This window comes from Plectropomus leopardus, chromosome 19 (assembly GCF_026936395.1).
Source record: "Plectropomus leopardus strain MGB_pleo_1.0 chromosome 19, ASM2693639v1, whole genome shotgun sequence".
Classification (NCBI taxonomy): domain Eukaryota; kingdom Metazoa; phylum Chordata; class Actinopteri; order Perciformes; family Serranidae; genus Plectropomus; species Plectropomus leopardus.
In genome coordinates, this window is record NC_142194.1 from 30,889,718 (window position 1) to 30,909,668 (window position 19,951).

General features: G+C 40.4%; 2 protein-coding genes across 2 annotated transcripts in view; both read left to right on the forward strand.

The window, feature by feature from the left end:
* The window catches only part of fasn (fatty acid synthase), a 91,679-nt gene extending 79,716 nt beyond the window's left edge, over positions 1–11,963 (forward strand). Inside the window, exons 41-42 of the mRNA XM_088070210.1 lie at positions 7,089–7,340; positions 9,435–11,963. Of these exons, the coding sequence (XP_087926336.1) occupies positions 7,089–7,340; positions 9,435–9,572 (390 nt within the window). The 3' untranslated portion in view covers positions 9,573–11,963. The remainder of the gene's footprint in view (positions 1–7,088; positions 7,341–9,434) is intronic.
* Positions 11,964–17,539: 5,576 nt separating this feature from the next.
* On the forward strand, positions 17,540–18,253 carry LOC148186393 (zinc finger CCHC domain-containing protein 12-like). Its single transcript, XM_088070496.1, has one exon. It carries the CDS (start codon positions 17,540–17,542, stop codon positions 18,251–18,253), a length of 714 nt encoding a protein of 237 aa, XP_087926622.1.
* The last annotated feature ends 1,698 nt before the right edge of the window (positions 18,254–19,951 follow it).

Sequence of the window (19,951 nt, forward strand, 5' to 3'; positions counted from 1 at the left end):
GGGTGGCAGATACAAGAGCCAGAGGAAGAAATGCCTACAGGATGATGGGTTGCCAAACATGAGCAAGTGCATCCACACCGAGTGGAACACTTAAATTGCACACTAAGCAGAACAGTGGCCACTGCATGTTTTCACTTGACATGAACAAGAGCCCGACTGTAGTGCTGCACCTTATAATGGCTGGATGCATACTTTAATCTCCCTATAGTGGCACACACCTGGACAGCAGATCTGCCCCCAGGTTTATAACTCCTGGGACTAGTGTCACTCTCAGAGACAGGAAACACTGTAGAGATACACTACAGAGACTGTATTGACGACCTTCTGGGGTAGGACGGTGCCCATGGGCTACCCCTGTACCAGGAAAGCTGGGTGTTGCCAGCAGCACAGTGCCATTACACATTTCATAGTGATGGTCACCCCCTGTGTACCGTGACGTGTGGGGTCCCATCTGAGGGAGGCCACCCAGTACTGGAAATCACTCATGCACAAGCGGCTGAGTTGGTCTACTAGGACAGCTGATGCCATCAGCCTGAGTCATCTCAGACATAGGAAAGGAACAGATTTGTGCAGCTGGAAATGCACAAGGCAAGCTTTGATGGCTTTCATCTCCACTGACAGGTGGGCAGTAAAGGATACAGGCTCCAGGGATAGTCTCTGCACTGGAGAGAACACACTCTTTTCTGTATTTATTACAAAACTCAGGTCGACAAGGTGTTTTATGAGGGCATTCCTTTGCATCATGGCCTCCTGACAGTGCTAGCAGGAGCCTGTCAGCTAAATATGTAGTTGGACGAATGCCCTGCTGTCTTAATGGGACGATTGCTACTTTTGTACATCGCATAGACTCTGTCTGACTCAGAGACAGACTGACCAAAAGCATGACGCATTGGCGCAAGCAGGACCAGGACCAAGACCATGATCAGGGCGAGCAAGGGGTACAGTATCAGTTCAGCCGCAGCAGAAGCACAACCAACGGCAGGGTCACAGCACCAGCACAGTTATCATAACGATCAGGCAAAGCCAAGGTTGTAGCCAGGATCCTGGAAAACTAGGAAACAAGGGAGCAGGAATGCTCCGGAGAGGCAACGGGATTAGCATAGTGCTGTTTAACAGACCCAGGCTCTGTAATCGCGAGCCCCAGGTAGTGACAGTACCACATGGCTATCACAGATGCAAGGCTAAGCTAAACTACTGCATAGCTGTCACAGATATGAGGCTAAGCTAAGCTAACAAATGGCTATCACAGATACAAGGCTAAGCTAAGCAGTAAACGTAAAGCAGTAAACAGACATGAGTGATTTTCAGATGGAGGGAGAAGGAAAAGGAGCTCAGCGTATCATAGAAAGTCCCCCGGCAGATTAAAGCTATGTCAGCCTTAAGTCTACCCTTAAAAGTGGAAACGGTGTCTGCCTCCCTGACCAAAACTGGAAGATGGTTCTATAAGAGAGCTGAAGGTAGCTGAAGGCTCTGGTTCACATCCTACTTTTGGAGACTTTGGGAACCACAAGTAATCCTGCATTTTCAGAGCGCAGTGATCTTGAGTTGGTAATGAACTTTGAGCTGCGACAGATAGGATAGAGCCTGACCATTTAGAGCTTTGTAAGTAAGGAGGAAGATTTCAAATTCAATCCTGGATTTCACAGTGAGCCAGTGCAAAGAAGCTAAAATGGGAGAAATATGGTCCCTTTTCTTGGTTCCCGTTAGAACACATGCAGCAGTGTTCTGCACCAGTTGGAGAGACCAAGAGATTTGTTGGGGCAACCAAATAATAGAGAGTTACAGTAATCCAGCCAAGAGGTGACAAATGTGTGTACTATTTTTCAGCATCTGTTTGGGACAGGATATGTCTAATTTTTGCGATGTTACGCAAGTGAAAGAAAGCAGCCCTAGAAGTTTGTTTTATATTGGTAATGCCATCTAGAGAAATGACATCCTTAGAAAGGGAGTTTCTGAGGTCTTTGGGGCCAAGAACAATAACTTCAGTTAACTTCAGATCAGTTTCATCTGGTTTCATAGATAGATATATTTCCGTATCGTCAGCATAACAATGGAAATTTATAGAGAGTTACCTTAGTATGCACGGAGGATTGATCATTGATGTGAACAAATTGGGAACAATCTGATAAGTAAGATTTAAACCAGCCCAGTGTCATTCCTTTAAGACCAATTAACTGTTCCAGTCTGTGCAGTAAGATCTGATGGTCAATGGTGTCTGAGATCTAGTAAGATTAAAACAGAGACCAGAACTGTGTCAGAAGCAATCAATAAGTCATTATTAATTTTTACTAGTGCCGTCTCTGTACTATGATGGACAAAACACAGAATAAAACAATCACACAGAGTCAGCCATTAGGAGCAGTAACATACATAAATGCAGAAATTCATTAAAGGACGCTGAAAGTAAAACCGGGCCTAAAAACCATCGTCAGATGTCTGCACTGTGTGTTCCTTATTGGGCCATCAAGTGGCGGAGTGCAACATGCTTGATTAATAAAAATGCTGCTGTGAGGGGAGAAGGAACCTTCTGTGTCTGCCACAATGACCCTGTTCCTTTTCCCTCGGACCTGAAGGTGCCAGTCTGGCACCGCACACACAGCAGCGTGAGGTCCAGCTCCAATACTACTTCCACTGGTGGAGCCACAGTGGCAAGGTCCAGCTGGGAGCCCTGGCTGGGGCCTACACATGTCCCAGCACTGGCCTTAGTCCACTCGTTGTCCCGTTTGTAGGTCGACAGATTGCAGACATTTAAGGGTCCTTTCCAGACAAGCTAGCTTGGCGAGTTAGCTGTCTATGGAGGCTCTTCACAGTGAAGCAGGCACAGTGCCTGCATGAACCATGGGCTTTGATGGCCAGCCGGGCATGTTCCAGCCCGAGGCAGCAAAAGCCAACCTCACGTGTGTCTTTACTCAAAATTCTTTTTCCGCAAATGCATAGTCAAGCCCCTGAGTCTCCATCTCCTCTGGTGTGAGGGAGGTTAACATCAATACTAGACTCCATGTCTATTATGGTGAAGACCAGTCAATGGTAAAAACCAGACAGTGGATTAGTATCAGAGGCAGCTAGCGCCTCCGCCTGAGGCGACATCAGCAGCCAATCAGGATTTGTGCAATGAGAGAATAATGGAGAAGTGCCTCCATGGAATACATAGGGAGGTGTTTTCCATAGTGAGACATGCCAAGGAGAGACATCAAAACAAATACTATGAATGAGAACCTTGCTTATTTGTGCCAGTTGCATATATAATGCGATATTTACAATACAGAAATTTTCACAAGAATTCTTAAATAACTATTTTTGGATCGTTGTAGAATACTGAACGGATTTTTTAGGGAGGTGCACCAGCATAGAAAATAAAAATCCTAATAATTATAAAAGCTGAAAAATAGCTTTTTACTTTGTAGAATTTTCTGCAGAGGAGGAGAGAGAAATTAAGTACACTTGTTGACTCATTATGACACCATTGTATGTATTTTGCCCAAGGTATGTAGTTTGTGGCTGAAATGTTTCATGGAGTCATGAGGTGGCAATAGGTAAATCATTTACCTATTGCCACTGGACCTACACTTGTAAAGCTCCTTTTTAGTCATTTGACCACTCAAAGTACATTCATACTGTGGATCACATTTACCCATTCACACACACATTCACACACTTGTGACCAAGGCAACTTTACAAGGTGTCACTTTAGACTTTTATACATTCATACAGATTCACACACAGATGGAACAGACATCTAGAGTGATATGGGGTGTAGCGGTTATTAATAACTACGTTAAAATTTGGATTTTGCACTCATTAAAGTAAAAGGGGCACCATTCTCCATTCAGGAGAAAATTAAATCTTAAATTGTGACGGTGTTAAGACATGTCATTACTTTAATCAATCTCATAATCTGTACCGTTTATTCTGTATACATTGATCTTGTTTCTCTCATGAAATAATATCCACAGACAACGACTTGGGGATAAATGAGGATAATTTATTTAGACTAATAAAATGAAGAGTAAATAGATGAAATAGTATGACATATAAAAGGACAGTGAACACATAAAAGTGAACCTACGTGATGTATGTTCAGGTGATGTAAATAATTATGGATGATAGTGGAGGAAATACGTGACCGTCTAAAACGTGGATGCGCACTGAACGGTGACATAGAATTTAGAAATTTGGCATTAAAGCTTCGCTATACGACGTCAAGTCTGATCACTAGAAAATGTTATTCTGCCTACTTTTGTCGACTTGATTAGACTTCTCCGGGGAGGTCCAGGTCCTCGCGTCACTCCAGGGGAGAGCTGCGGCGCGTCTTCCAGACGAGGTGACCCGCTGAAAGGCGGTCTTTAACTGGCCTCGGTGTTCGCCTCAGTGAACCGGTAAAAGTCTTTAAACAAAGTCCTTAAGGGCAGGCAACGGATGCTGATAGTTTGTGCAACAGGTGTTGCATCTAGATCCGTGGCAGAGTTGATGGCGAATGGCGGAGTGTCCTTCTCAATTAAAACTCACAGAAATAATCAAAGTAATCCCACTGGTCTGAGGGAGTCACTTTAAATTATTAATTTGATTTTACTTAAAAACGAATTACCAAAAGTGTCTTTACTGACCAAAAACTGGTATAAAGAAAAGCGTCAAAGAGATTTAAAAGAAAATGGTTTCAAAAGTTATAGTTCAGCAAAGCTCTGGTGAGCTGTTGCGGCTCCGCTTATAAAATTGAAGAAAAGAAAAGTTGCAAGTGCGGATGCACGAGATGCGCCGCGGTAGAAAGGAGCGAAGAAAAACTTCAGAAGAGAGAAGAGGAGAAGCCTTGAGAAGAGAGAGCTTAGAGAGAGAGAGCCACTCAGTTTTTATCTTTCGATTTGGGGGTGCGGATGGAAGGCGGAGTTAGTGAACTTTTGCACCGAGCGATCGCACATCTGGTATAAGTTTCTAAAAGACCTAATGTAATTTAGGAGACATTTATGTCTCTGAACTTTATGAAGAATTACACGATCTAACCCGTGGTGTATAAATTCACGTATCTCCTCACCACTATAGTCTCATCACAGTAACTTCAAATGCATGTTAGGAGACCTACAAGTAATTTATAACATAACACATGATTCTGAAGATCCTTTGCTCAATTTTGTGAAATGACCACGCATAACATAACATTGTACCATGGATCCTAAGAAACTTGGTGATTACTTAGATATAGGATTACTTTTAACATTATACAATGAATTCAAAATACAATGTAACTACAAAGTTGGTTACGAGCTTACTAATAACTAAGACCACTAGATGGCAGTATAGTTCCATTATAACAAAGGGGAATAAAACGTACTTTACCTAACTCATTCAAATTACATGAGATGAAAAGAATGGGAGGTGCTCCTATCTGTTTACTGAAGTAGGGAGACAACCTCACCCCCAGTCACAAAGATTAGGGAAGAAAGGGAAATTTTAACTTACAACCTTGGTCCAAGTCATTCTGTCAGATGTTTATCACAACACAGGGTTATATAATGGTTTTACCCAATGTTTGACCAGTTGGTTATCTCAGCAGGGGAGGCAATACGATGGTTGTTTGGTATTGCTTGGGTGATCCCAGGAGGTCGTTCAGATGCCTTACATCCTGTGGTATGTTGATGGGACCTTCGGAGTGCTTACCTTCCACCATATGTCAGGATGGAGGGTGTCAGATACTGACACTTTCCCGTGGCTTAAAAAGGCAGAGCGTGTTTGCAGACATCCTCAGGGAGTATAAGTTAAGTTAATTAACAACCCCCTGTTGGATGTTTTGGGTTCGTAAAACAGTGTCTCTTGACGTGTCCCCCACTTGCCCAGGGGACATTGAGCTCTGGAGTTCCTCAGAGGAAAAATGTAATGACCACGCCAAGGCAGTCCACTACAGGGGTTCAGCATCTTGCCTTGGCATTCTTTGACATATCGACTGGGGGAGCCGGGGATCAAACCACCAACCTTCCAATTAGAAGACGACGCACTCCACCACTTGAGCCACAGCGGTTCTAGTCATTTTATAGGTCAAGTCTCACCAAATGTAATTGCTACTATGTGGGCCTGAAATCACACATAAAGACATTCAGGCCCAGTGAATCCCCAAGAGTCCCAGCTTTCCAGTAATTCATTTTTGAATTTTTAAGATTGTTTTGGGACCCCAGAATACAGAAGTATTCAAACGCAATGGGCAAAAGTCACACATTTATACTGCATGCAAAAACACTACATGAATTTTGCCTCAAACTGCGTGGGGTTAGTTTAAAGAGGGCATAGCCGTTAAGGGGAGGCTCTTTGGGTACCCATAGAACCCATTTTCATTCAGATATTTTGAGGTGAGAGGTCAAGGGACCTCTGTGAAAATGGCCGCGCAACAGCCTGGCCAACATTTTCCAAACTTTGGAGTGTTAACTCCTCCACACAATGACATTGTGGTCTTGTAGTTTCAAATGATACCAAAAAATTCATTCCAAAATAGATCAAAAATTGGATTTCATTAGAATGGGTGGCACAGTGGTACTGTGGGTAGTATGGCAGCCTCAAAGCAAAAGGTTCAATGATCTAAAGGGAGGGGACCTTGTGGGATCTTGGGGAGAGTATATGTTCTCCCCTGCCATATGTTTTTTCTTTGGGTTCTCTTGTTTCTTCCCACAGTCCAAAGACAGGCAAGTTAGGACAACTGTCATAATAACTTGTAGGTGTTAATGTGAGTTTGATCTGTGGTTGGTTGTCACCCCTGTAATTAACAGTCCACCCTTCAGTTGACTGGTGACTTGTCCAGGTTGTACCCCACCTCTTGCCTTGTCAGTTATTAGTGGCCAGCTCCCCACAACCTGTAAAGGATCAGCAAAAACAGATTGAGGATGGATATTATACAAACGGTCATGTATCCCAGTATACAATATACATTAGAGACCATGTTAGGTAGACAGGAGTGATGCAAGACTTTAACAAGTTAATAACATGATGTTCTACCCTCCTAGGTGGTTTGTTCTCGTTTACATCCTGTTCTGTGGTCTGGTCTTTCATTATATTTCTGTCGCAGCTTCTGGCCAAATCTCTTCTGACTCCTGGCCCCTTTTATTCTGCAGCTTGTGGAGACTCTTCTGCCACTGTCAGACCTGGGGGCCCGTGTCAAGAGTGCAGTGGACTTAATCACTTCCAGCCACAAGAACATCAGCCAAGAATCACTTCAGTTTGCAGCAACCACCTTCTACTACAAGCTAAAGGCTGCTGATGACTATGTGCCTGCAACAAAATACCATGGCAATGTGACACTACTGCGTGCTAAAACTAGTAGCAAATACGAACAAAACCTGGGAGCTGACTACAATCTCAGCGAGGTAACACACATTAGTATACTCACACACATTTGCATGGGTTTCAAGCCCCACTTGTGTTTATTTCAAACAAATTATTTCTGGTATTTTTACCAGTCTAAAGTGAATGCTCCATCACACCTGAATATAAATTCATAATAATACACATACTATCACCTAATTTTCAATTAAATCTTTGTACCTACTCAAGTTCTTGAGCATTTAAAGTCTTGAACATCTATTTGCTATTTAACTTGTTTTTCACTTAAAAAAATAAATAAATAAGAATTAAGGGGATATATCGGCAAAAGTGGTATATAATGTATAATTAGTATTATAATTAGTATGTTTTATCCAGTGTATAATCACCTAAAAATGAGAAATGTTTGTTTTGCTTTGTTGTTACCTTAGAATGAGCCATTTATAGCTACATAGGGAGTGTGTCCTCATTTATAGAGATTGCCATGTTGCACGACCATTTTTCTACAGTAGCCCAGAATGGACAAACCAAACACTAGCTTTAGATAGACCTGCGTTTTCACTTAGGCCACTGAAGTAAGCAGCCCCTCCATGATGAGCAGTGATGTTGATTATTTTAATTTCAGGTCTCCTCTCTGTCTGATTGGCTGATTGACATTAATACCCTAATCATAACCAACCCTCGCCTTGAAGGTAACAAGTACTATCCAATCATAAAAAAGAGTAGGGCAGAGTAAGATGGGCCATTCCTTCGCCATCCTAGGATTCACTGTGAGCGTAGCATGAATGTCTCATCATGTGAATTCGGGGGCCAACAGCAAATAGTGCTGATCATGGTGCTACAACGACCATCTAAATTTCAAAAGTTTGAAATTTTATAAAAAATCATTGGGATGTGCTACAGCTTTGAAACTTACACCAAAATGTAGGCTCAGTTTTAAAGAAACTTTTTTTTTACATCTCACTGTGGTGAAATTAAGAAAACTTACAGAAGTTTTAGAAGACTTAGAAATTAAGTCATTCAGTCAGTTTTAATCAAATACTGTAAAACTCATTAAACCTCTCACCTCCCACATTTTTTGCTCAATTGTCACCAAACTAGGCATCTTCAGACAGTCCCTTACCAACTAATAAACTAACCTTGAGCCTACAATGCATCAAATTGTTTGACTGTAAATGGTGCTGTAAACATAAATTGCTACATAAATCTTCAAAGTTCATGTAAAAAAAAAAAAAAATCATTTTGAATGCATTTTGAATTCTGCCTTCATGTAAATTTTTGCAGGCTATGGAAAATGTGTATGTTTAAACATCAGTTTTTCACTTATAAAGCAAATCAGTCTTTATAAAAACAAATTATCAACATTACTATGCTGTCTAGATGGATTATGCAAATTCTCAGAATGGTGTCTTGATACATGAATTTTTGACAGCAGTTTGAAATCTGCCTATCCATGCACAGACAGATTATTGCCATCCCTTTTTGTATGACGTCAGGTCAGAGTGAGTGGGCTCGGACACAAATCTAAACAGCATGCATAGCTCATCAATCACCAGAGATAATTTCTGCGCAAGACTGGCTAGGCTTAAACAAGCGTTCCGTGTTCCTCATGTACACGAATCCACAAAAACACTCGAAAACACCATAGTATGCATGCCAGGCAAGGAGTTGGTGGTGTAACTTTGTAATGATGCACCAAAGAACAACACAACATGCATGCGTGAAGTGCAGCCATGACATCAGTGTTCTTAGAGGTCTTGCGCATTGTCAAAAAGCCAAACCCCAACAAAATGTTGACATTTAATGCAAGACCTGTTGCAGTCTTAACGGCCCCTCAGGAAATGCTTCTAACAATGGGGAGGATAACTCTGTATCTGGGGATCTACACACTTTTATTACATAGTAATAAAAAGATAAAAATATGCACTTTATTTTTTGTAGTTTTTAAAATGTTACACCTACTTAAATTTTTTTAATTGTTTTTTTTTTAATCCTAACCTTTCTTATTGCAGATCCTCTTGACTATGTCATCCCACATATTGTTATACATATTGACAGCATGATTATGTGACAAACTTTTAAATTCCTCTCTACTTAAATGCTGAAAAATTCTGTCTGATTCGTATGTCTTTATTCAGGTATGTGATGGTAAGGTGTCAGTCCACATTATTGAGGGAGACCACCGCACTTTTCTGGAAGGAGAGGGGGCGGAGTCCATCAATAGCATCATCCACAGCTCACTGGTTGAGCCACGGGTCACGGCAAGAGAGGGCTAGGCAGGCTCAACCCAACCACAACTTCCACCTTCACACCATTTCCACAGCATCCCCTAAAAGTTCTCTAAAGTTGTTTGATACAGTGAGAATGCCACACAGCATTTTTTTGTTCTGTGCCATTTTGACCTAATAACCCAAATGCACCTTTTCTGATCTTACTTGTCAATTCAAGCAATGGACAGTCTCCCTAACCTAATCAGTGCTCTTAGCTGTTATCTTCCTGTTTGTTATATATACAATGTGATTGTCAGTTTGTTCATTGAAATATTTTAAATTATATCTTACTGTCACCATGTTTCATTTAGCCTTTTTTCGGTTATATTAGGGATACCAACTTTAAGCAGTCAAGAGCCCGCTATACTTATAGTGGACATTTACTGATTAATCATCAGCATTTTGTAAAATACAATACTTTGAACTATTTACATGAGCTATTTTCATAGCACACTCCAAGTTAATTAGGAAGAAGCAAGGCTGGACTGGGACAAAAATAATCAGCCCTGGCATTTTGGCCCAGACCGACCTAACCTAATCAGATACACTAATTTTTTCAGACATTTGAAGGTCACCTGTTAAGTGGCGATGTCTAAGGAGTTCTTCCCCCAAGAATTTTGAGTATCAAACAAACTTAAATCTGCATTCTAGTGAATTTTTACGCACCAATTTATGCCTTTAACACACACACACGTATATATGTATAATAGGTGACACACTTTAAGAGATTACTTCCTTAGACAAAAGACACAAATGGGGACTTTAAGGTATATCATGAATACAAGTGTGTTGCCACAGCAGAAATAACATTAAGGATTATTATTCTACAGGAAAATAAGTATCTGAAAGCAATACAGAATGTGATTATATTCCTTCTATTTTTTTTTAATATTTTGGATTGTCACTTGCCACCTGAATTTTGTTTTCCTTTATAACTTGGTGCATAAAAATTTTCCTGGATGCAAGAATTCTTGTAAGATGACAGCGGCACCAAATTGCCACTTTCTCATTGGCTGCTCTTTGTGCTCAATAATGGCACCTAATTAAAACTTAAATGTCAAATTTCTAACTGTTGCATTTGTTTAACACTCAAACATTTAAATTCCTACTAACATGGCTTTTTTGCTACCATGAAATTTAATGATAATGACATTCCTACTCTGACAATGTATTACTGGTAATATAACCATTATAACCATTTGAAGGTTTTTCTTTTTTTGAATTTGTTTGTTTTTTCAAAAAGAGATGTTTACCTGTGTACAACATTGTGTTGTTTTCATTCTATTTGACCTTGTAGCAAAACGGATCCAAGCCAAACCAAGACTCACTCAAATTCTAGCCTCCAGGAACAATGAAATGTGCTGCAAACAGCTCAAAAAGTGTCATTGGTTTTTTTTTCCATGTATTGTAAAAAATATTACCGAGTGAGCACACTGACAGACCTTCATTGACAAGTATAAATGGATGGCTTTAGCAGGACATGGAAACACACATGGAAAACAAAAAAATGAAAACACATTTTTAAATCCAGTGTATTCACAAGGGATTAACTTTAGAGTGTTGATAATTATAATTTCCTCTAAGATACTTTGTGCCCTGCTACTAATGAAATATAACTATAAATGTGTGAAACCAATCCTTATTTTTATCCTGTAGCACTCAAAATAAAATGTAGATATCTGAGTTGGTGAAAGGGTCTGTTCACAACATTTTCTTTCTGACAAAGTTGTTGATGCCAACACATTGTTGAGTTTATGGGTCACTTTGCTTCTTTTGTGTGAACACAAGATGTTGCTCTGAGGGTGAAAAGTAGTGACAGTTACTTTATTCTTACAAAACCATAGTGATGCACTGTCCTGGGATTTTTGCTGAAAGGCTGTGTAATCCCAGAGGTCAGGACTCCCATGACCCTCAGTTTTTTTCATGACCCTCCACAGCAATGGTAAATGTACTTTATGTTGTATAGCGCCTATCTAGTCTTCTGACCATTCAAAGTGCTTTTACACTATGAGTCGCATTGTCCCATTCACACTCACATTCACACACTTGTAGCGGAGACTATTGCACAAGGTGCCATCTGCAGCTTTAGACATTCACACACTGATTGCGCAGTCATCGAGAGCCCGGGAGTAAGTATCTTGCCCAAGGGCTAGCCAGGGATCGAAACTGCTGACTTCTCACTCTACCTCCTGAGCCACAGCCAACGGCATCAAATGGCAGCCATGTATCGTGATCTCTGAGACCTACAATCTGGTCTATGAAGGGTCGGGTGACTGGAGGCAAATGCGGTGATTGACTGGAGTGAAAAGGAGAAGGATGTGACAGTATATGCTCATCTCTTATATTGTAATAGTATGTATTTTTATGACTAATAAAGGTCTCTCACTAATTGCTGTATGACTTTTGTGTTTTTGAGTTTTTCATAAATTTAACAAGTGAAAGACTGAAATAAAGAAGGTACAGAAATGTTTCCATCTAAATTAGACAGGGTTTTACTCTATACTGTGCTATAGAAAAGGTTTAAGTTATGTTTCAGACTGTGGTATCAATTCTATTGGAGCAAATGGGGTGAGCAGCAAATCACACTATAATACATAATTAATAATTCGTTGTTTCAATTTTGATTGAAAAATCTTTCCACCAGATTAAAAAACACTATGTGATGCTGACTGACTTTTTTTTTTTTTTTTTAGTGTAAATATGCACGTTTATTTTCCTGCCCCATTTCTTTGTGTATTATGATAGATTGGACCAATTTGGGGCTTGAGATGTAGCTGCTGGACAGAGCCATGTTCTATTTGGAGACTAATAACAAGAAGAATGAATGTACATATTAAGATTTAAATAAGAAAAATCAGTAAGCATCATGTAAAATATGTTTTTTAATCACCTCATTTACTGCATTAGCACTGGCCCCAGGAACACTGCTATCAATAAGTGCTCTCACTCATATACTTTCCTTCTTTTATATTTTCCTTGTATTTGCTCTTTCAGCCGATGTCCATTAATCAATTTTAACATGTTTCTGGGTCCGTGTACGTCGCGGCCATTCGTTTTCTTATTTTGAGATTTCAAAATAAAAACGAAAAATAAACCATTTCCCGTTTTTTTCTGTGATAATACAAAATGAAAAACGGAAAACAGCCCGTAATACACTATCCATTATCCGTTATCCGATTTAATTAGGTGTCTTTGTAAATGGAAATCAAAATTTAAATACACCTGTGGAAAACTTCTCGATTTCCTGTTCATTTTGGTTCCGTGACCCGGAAGTTGTACCACGAGCTACCTAGAAAGAGAGGGCACGTCATCAGATGGCGTCAGAAAAAGTTTGCGCGGCCAGGCTCAGGACTCCGAGCGAGACATTACGACCACCTCTAATCCCTCTCTTTTATTTTACACGTAAAGTGGATATGGACAGTGCTACTTTTGTGTCTATCAAGCAGGCAAGCGCCTCACTATTCAGGAGGAAGACATGTCTGTGGACAAGATATGCAGATGTCTGATGACGTGCCCTCTCCTTCTGGCTAGCTCATGGTACAACTTCCGGGTCACGGAACCAAAATGAACAGGAAATCAAGAATAAGTTTTCCACGAGTGTATTTAAATTTTGATTTCCATTTACAAACACACCTAATTAAATCGGATAACGGATAATGGATAGTGTATTACGGCCCGTTTTCCGTTTTTCATTTTGTATTATCACAGAAAAAAACGGGAAATGGTTTATTTTTCGTTTTTATTTTGAAATCTCAAAATAGGAAAACGAATGGCCGCGACCTACACGGACCTTTCTGGCATAGAAATGTGTTTCTAAGTGATTCTGGGCAAACAGGGCAGCTTTAAGTAAAAAGCTACTCAAAATCCACTTTTTGCATTTAATGACATCTAAAACTGATCCAAAATACATGTTTTACAGCAAAAGACATCTGAAGTGAAAATCTCATAAATTTAACTATATAAAACCACATTTTCCATCATATTAATCAATTTCACATGTTTCTGGCATGAAAATGTGTTTCTAAGTAATTTCTTGCAAATAGAACAATTTTAACTGAAAAGCTACACAAAATCCACTTTTTGCATTTGAAGACACTTCCATCTGATACATGTACACATTTTACAGCAAAAGACATCAAAGTATCAAAGTTCTATACATAAAACCACTTTTTCCATCAAATTAAATAATTTTCACGTTTCTAGCATAGAAATGTGTTTCTTAGTGATTCCTTGAAAATAGGACAGCTTTAACTGAAAAGCCACACAAAATCCACTTTTTGCATTTGAAGACACTTACAACTGATACAAGTACATATAAGTATATACAAAATGTATAGTAGAAAATGTGTTATCTACATAAAAACCATGTTTTCCATATTAATCCATTTTCACGTTTCAGGCATTCAAATGTGTTTCAAAGTGATTCCTTGCAAATGGACAGCTTTAAGAAGAAAGCCACTTGAAATCACTTTTTTGTTTTTTTAATTAAATACCACCTTAACTGATCCAAATACAAGTTTTGCAGAAAATTACATCTAAAGTGGAAGCCTGCCCATAACAGACAAGTTATCAGAGTTAACTGCATACAACTATGTTTTCCATCATATTAATCAATTTTCACATATTTCTGACGTATAAATATGTTTCTCAGGGCTTCTGGGAAAATAGGACATCTTTAACTTTAAACCTACTCAAAATCCTCTTTTTGCATTGATTACCACCTAAACTGATTCAAATACACATTTTGCAGAAAATCACATCTAAAGTGCAGATCTGTTCATACAGCAACTGAGGAGTTAACTCTCTCCCTCTCTCTTTCTCTTTCCTTTATGTCATTACTTTAATTTAATTGTTATTTATGACATCTATTGCACGTCTGTCCATCCTGGAAGAGGAATCCCTCCTCAGTTGCTCTTCCTGAGGTTTCTATCATTTCTATCCAACTTGACTTAAAAATACCATTTTTTTTATCAATCAATTTTCAAGTTTCCCGCATCGAAATGTCTTTATAAGGGCTTCTACGACAGCTTTAAATAAGAAAGTTTCTCAAAATCCACTTGGAGCATTGACTCACACCTTAACTGATCCAAATACAAGTTTTGGTGCAAATAACATCTAATGAGCAAATCAACACACAACAGACAGGTAATCAAAGTTAACTACATAAAACCATGTTTTTTAATCATGTAAATACATTTTTGCATGTTTCTGGCATTAAAATGTGTTTCTAAAGCATTGAAATGTGTTCCTAAATGTGTGTCATCCTTCAACTCCAAAGATGTAGCAGGGTCAAGGACAATGTAATTTTGTTTTTTTAACCTTTGTTTAAAAAATGGCTAATACATTTACCATCTACCTTCCTCTCGACTACCTAGCTTGCAAGGGCTTCTGGGCAACTAGGACAGATTGAACTAAAAAGCAACTCAAAATCCGCCTTTTGAATCAAATGACACCTACAATGATCCACACCTACAATGAGGAAATCACCAGTTGGCATAGAAGGGGTTCTGGGCAAATAGGACAGCTTTCACCTAAGAGCTACACAAAATCCAATTTTTGTGGCAAATGACATCTAAAGCAAATATTTTCTCATTACAGACATACCTATCTGCATGAAACAAAGGTTTCAGGTGATGCAAAACTGAGAACACTCAAACTCAGGATCTGTTGTTATTTAAGAGAAACCACATCAGGTAGGCAGGTAGGCCTAGGGTGCCCCGTGGCCTACCTGGTTAAGCAGTCATTCCACCTGCTGGTGCAGTGTCAGAGTTTCATAATTATATCCTACTAAAGATATGTGTGAAATCTGAGCACATGAATTCTTGAGTGAGGCCATATAAGTTCATATTATTACATATTAATATTTTCCGTAAGCTTAAGTCTGAAACTGCATATGTAATAACCTGATATTATCAGTTATTGGTTTCCTGTCATTTAAAATGTGTGGATATTTTGAATTACTGATGAGATGCCTGATTACTATTCAGTTGTCATGGTTACAAATTCATATGATAAAGAAGAGGTTAAAATATTATTAATAATTTACAGGTAAATATGTGCCTTTCAAAAAATTTATTTCATTGCTGGTTCAATATTTTTTTTAAAAATGTTAAAAGTTGTGTTTAATAATAATAATCTGTAATGTTATCATTTCCGGTTCACCTGGGTGTGCGAGGAAGTAGATAAAAAAAGTGCGCAGCGGAGGAGGAGGAGAAGAGCAAGGACGGGGAGCAGAGACACAAATGAGTGAGAGGAGACAGACTACTCCGTGTTTGTTTTATTTATTTTTGGGTTTAATTGATTGTTAACGGTTCGCCAGTCAACACGCTCTTAAATTACAGAGTTATGGACTGTGTATTGCTGACAGAGCGTGTCTGTTTTCGGCTACAAAATTGAGCTAGCGGAGTTAGCTTAGCCGCCGCCATCGTGGGAAAGACATCGCCGCATTCCTCGCATTCCTTTCTCCGCACGGACGTCGGAGGAGGCTGCCGGAGCTTCAGGAGCTTCAGGGACGTCGTGGCTGTGTGTGTCGAGGGCCGAGGACCGACTTTTCCCGCTGGTTGGAGAGGCTGTGGAGGCTGCTGCTCATCGCTGCTGTTGTTGCTGCAGACGGAGAAGCCGGAGGAGGATTTCCCTGCGGTAGGAGCCGTTTACATTCCCCACACGGAGGTACTGTTGTCCTGCATGAGTTCTAAAGCGCGCCAACGATCCCCCCCCAAAAAAAGCAAGCTTGCTAAAACAAATTTAAACAGAGTGCACTCCAAAAGAAAGACTAATTACTAAGAAAACCCCGGGTATTTTTTTATTTTTTTTTATTTTTCATATTAAAGGGTTTGCATTGTCTTTAAATATTGTTAATACAAACTCTACAACTGAGATTCAGTGTTTGTGTTTTTTCCTCCTGTTTATATTAGGGTAAGGTTTAAAGGAAAAAACCAGAGGTATGCCTGTTAGCCTCTAAATATACAAGACAGTGAGAGTCATATTTTACCCTAGACAGTTACTTTACAATGAGATGTCTCTTTCACCATATGAGTATAAATTAGAGTTTGAGGAGCCTTGATGCTTTATTTAGTGTTAAGTAAATTGTCTCATGTTTAATGAGCTGATGGTGAAAAGGGTTACATTTTTGGGGGCTCGTCCGGGATTGTGTTGAAAATTTGATAACTCTGTTCCACATTTGAGTCTGTATTGAGATGTATTGCTAACATTTTGCAATATTGAGTGCACTGCTAAAGTAATTGCATTTACAGTAAAAAAAAAAAATTCTGTTTTGAGCTGAGAAAATGGATGCTACAGCGATTGAGGCTTGGTGTAAAAGGAAGCAGTTAGCTTGTGAAAATGCAGTAATTTTGAGTGATGTTAGCTCTGATGTCACAGACGATACTCTGCTTCAAGCTTTGAGTCAGGTTAAGGCAGTTGGGAAAGCTGAAATAGTTGATCGCTGTTTTGACATAGCTTCCAAAACACAGTTTGTCCTGATGAAGACATCCACTGACCTGACTAAGCAAACCATACCTGACCTTGTTGGACTTCCTGGAGAGGCCGGGCCTTGGCCTGCTCATGTGCTCACAGCTCCTGTAGAAAGTCAAGAGTTTGAAGCTAAACTGATGTCGTTTCTGAGAAATGAAGGGAAGACTATGACTGATGTTACAGGCCTACTCAGCCCTTCACCCCTTGACATGAACACTGCACTGATAAATGCCATCAGCTCCTTAGTGGATAAATGTAACACAGTGCCTGCTGATACTCAAAGTTACCGAAAGCTCCGCCTGTTCTCTGGAGTAAAACCCACCCCTGGTGGGGAAGAAGAGTATGACACATGGGCAGAGCAGACAATGAACTTGTTGGAAGAGTGGCAATGCAGTGACAATGTGAAAAAACAATGAATAGTGGAATGCCTTAAAGGTCCAGCTGCTGACATAGTGAGGTTTCTAAGAGCACAGAGCCCTGATGCTAATTCATCTGACTATATGCAAGCTTTGGAAACAGCATTTGGAACAACTGAGAGTCCAGCCGACCTCCTCGTCAAGTTCAGACACACATATCAAAATGAAGGTGAAAAGCTGTCTACCTACCTGTTGAGGCTGGATAAACTGTTACACTGTGTTTTCAGGAAAGGAGGTGTGGAACTGTCTGACATGAACCGACTGCGCATCGAGCAAGTTGTGAGAGGTGCATTGCAACAAGACATGATCGCACTTTGCATTCGCATGACACACAAGCTGCGAGACCCTCCTTCTTTCAATGAGTTGTTGAAGGAGGTGAAGGAAGAAGAGGATATGCTTCAGAGCAGAAATGATGCTAAGAGCACAGTGATGTCACAGTCTGTCACTTCAGTTTCCAAGTCTGCTCCTGAAACCAAAGTCCGTCCTGAAGTGGAGCAGTTGAAAAAAGACATCAGTGTCATGAAAGCTGAAATGCTCAATCTCAAAGCTGCTACAGTTGCATCGCAGTCAGACAACCAAAGACCACAACCCGAAATCCCTGCCAAGACAAACTACAAAAAAAATGCAACCCCACAAAGGTCTGGCAATGAAGGGGATAAATCTGGAATATTTTGTTATAGATGTGGGGAGGATGGACACTTTAAAAGAGACTGTGAAGGTGAAGAAAATCTACAAAAAGTCAACAAGCGCCTCATCAAACTGACAAAGAAATCGGGAAACTACCACGGGAACCAGTAAAGGAACGGCCTGGCTTCCCAGTGGTTGAAACACATTCCACGAGGTGCATCATCCCAGATGAAAAAGTGGATGACACTATACCAGAAGGCTTAGTGGGCCCCAGCTCGGTAGTATCAGTGCAAATTGAAGGCATCTATTCTAAAGCCATACTCGACTCTGGTTCTCAAGTGACTCTACTGTACAGATCCTTCTACGACAGATATTTGACACATTTGCCATTGACACCTATCAGTGTCTTAGAGATATGGGGTCTCAGTCCTGCTGATTACCCTTACGATGGCTATCTGTCACTTAAGCTGGAGTTTTTGGAGGCTGACGTAGAAGTGGCTGAGACCATTGATGCCGTTCTGTTGGTTTGTCCCGACCCAGTTGTGAGAGGTGAGGCTTCTATCATTGTTGGCACAAACACACAAAATGTGAGACGACTGCTCAAATGCTGCAAAGAAAAAGGAGGAGCACACTGCACATGCATCCAGTATTCAAACAAGCTTTTAATGAGCTTTCAGACCTCCCACTTGATGACAACAGTCATAAAAGAGGAACTGTGTGGTTCACTCAAAACAAACCTGTCACCCTTCGACCTGGAGGAATAGCCAGATTGACTGGTGTGCCAAAGTTCCAAGGAATGCCGAGCGCTCAAGCCATTCTCGTGGACTCACCTGAGGAAAATGCAGATGAACCAAGGTTTCCAGAACAGCTTCTGGTAAGACCAGAGTTGCAAGCTTCCACTGTTGTGATGTCTAAGAGAATTACTGTGCTAGTCAGAAATGTGTCATCACGAGAGATCACCTTGACTAGAGGCATGCCAATTGCCCACTTGTTCCCAGTTGACATTGTGTCCTCATCTCCTGCAAAGGAAGAGGCAGACACTAAGCCAACTGTAAAAGTGACCCCTTCCTCTTTCAACTTTGGAGACTCGCCTGTCCCTGAGGAATGGAAGAAAAGATTGGTCGGAAAAATGATGGAACGCAGTGAGGTTTTCTCCACCCATGAGTTTGATGTAGGATGCAGTAAAAGCACACAGCACACTATCAAAACCACTGATGACAAACCATTTCGAGAGAGGTCTCGCCGGCTGGCGCCTGCAGATGTGGAAGCACTGAGACAGCATTTGTCACAACTGAAAGACGCAGGGATCATCACTGAGTCACGTAGTCCTTATGCCTCGCCTATTGTGGTGGTGAGAAAGAAAACTGGAAAAATAAGGATGTGCGTGGACTTCAGGACTCTAAACTGCCGCACTGTACCTGATCAATACTCAGTGCCAAGAATCGAAGATGCTCTGGCTTGTCTCAGTGGAAGCAAATGGTTTAATGTCCTAGACCTCCGTAGTGGTTACTATCAAGTGCCTATGAACAAAAGTGACAAAGGGAAGACAGCTTTTATTTGTCCCGCTGGTTTCTACCAATTTGAACGAATGCCACAAGGAGTGACAGGAGCTCCTGCAACTTTTCAACGAATAATGGAACAAACTGTTGGAGATATGAACTTGGTCTATCTCGATGATCTTATTGTGTTTGGAACAACGCTTGAAGAGCATGAGACCAGGTTGTTAAAGGTGCTCGACCGTCTCAAGGAAGAAGGTCTCAAGCTGTCACTGGATAAATGCCAGTTTTGTCAACCGTCAGTGACTTATGTTGGGCACATCATATCCCAAGATGGTGTATCAACAGATCCAGGAAAGACTGAAGCTGTAAC

What these genes read in the sequence shown, in the direction of transcription:
- LOC148186393 (XM_088070496.1), top strand. Translation starts at nt 17,540, where the DNA reads ATGCAAGCTTTGGAAACAGCATTTGGAACAACTGAGAGTCCAGCCGAC.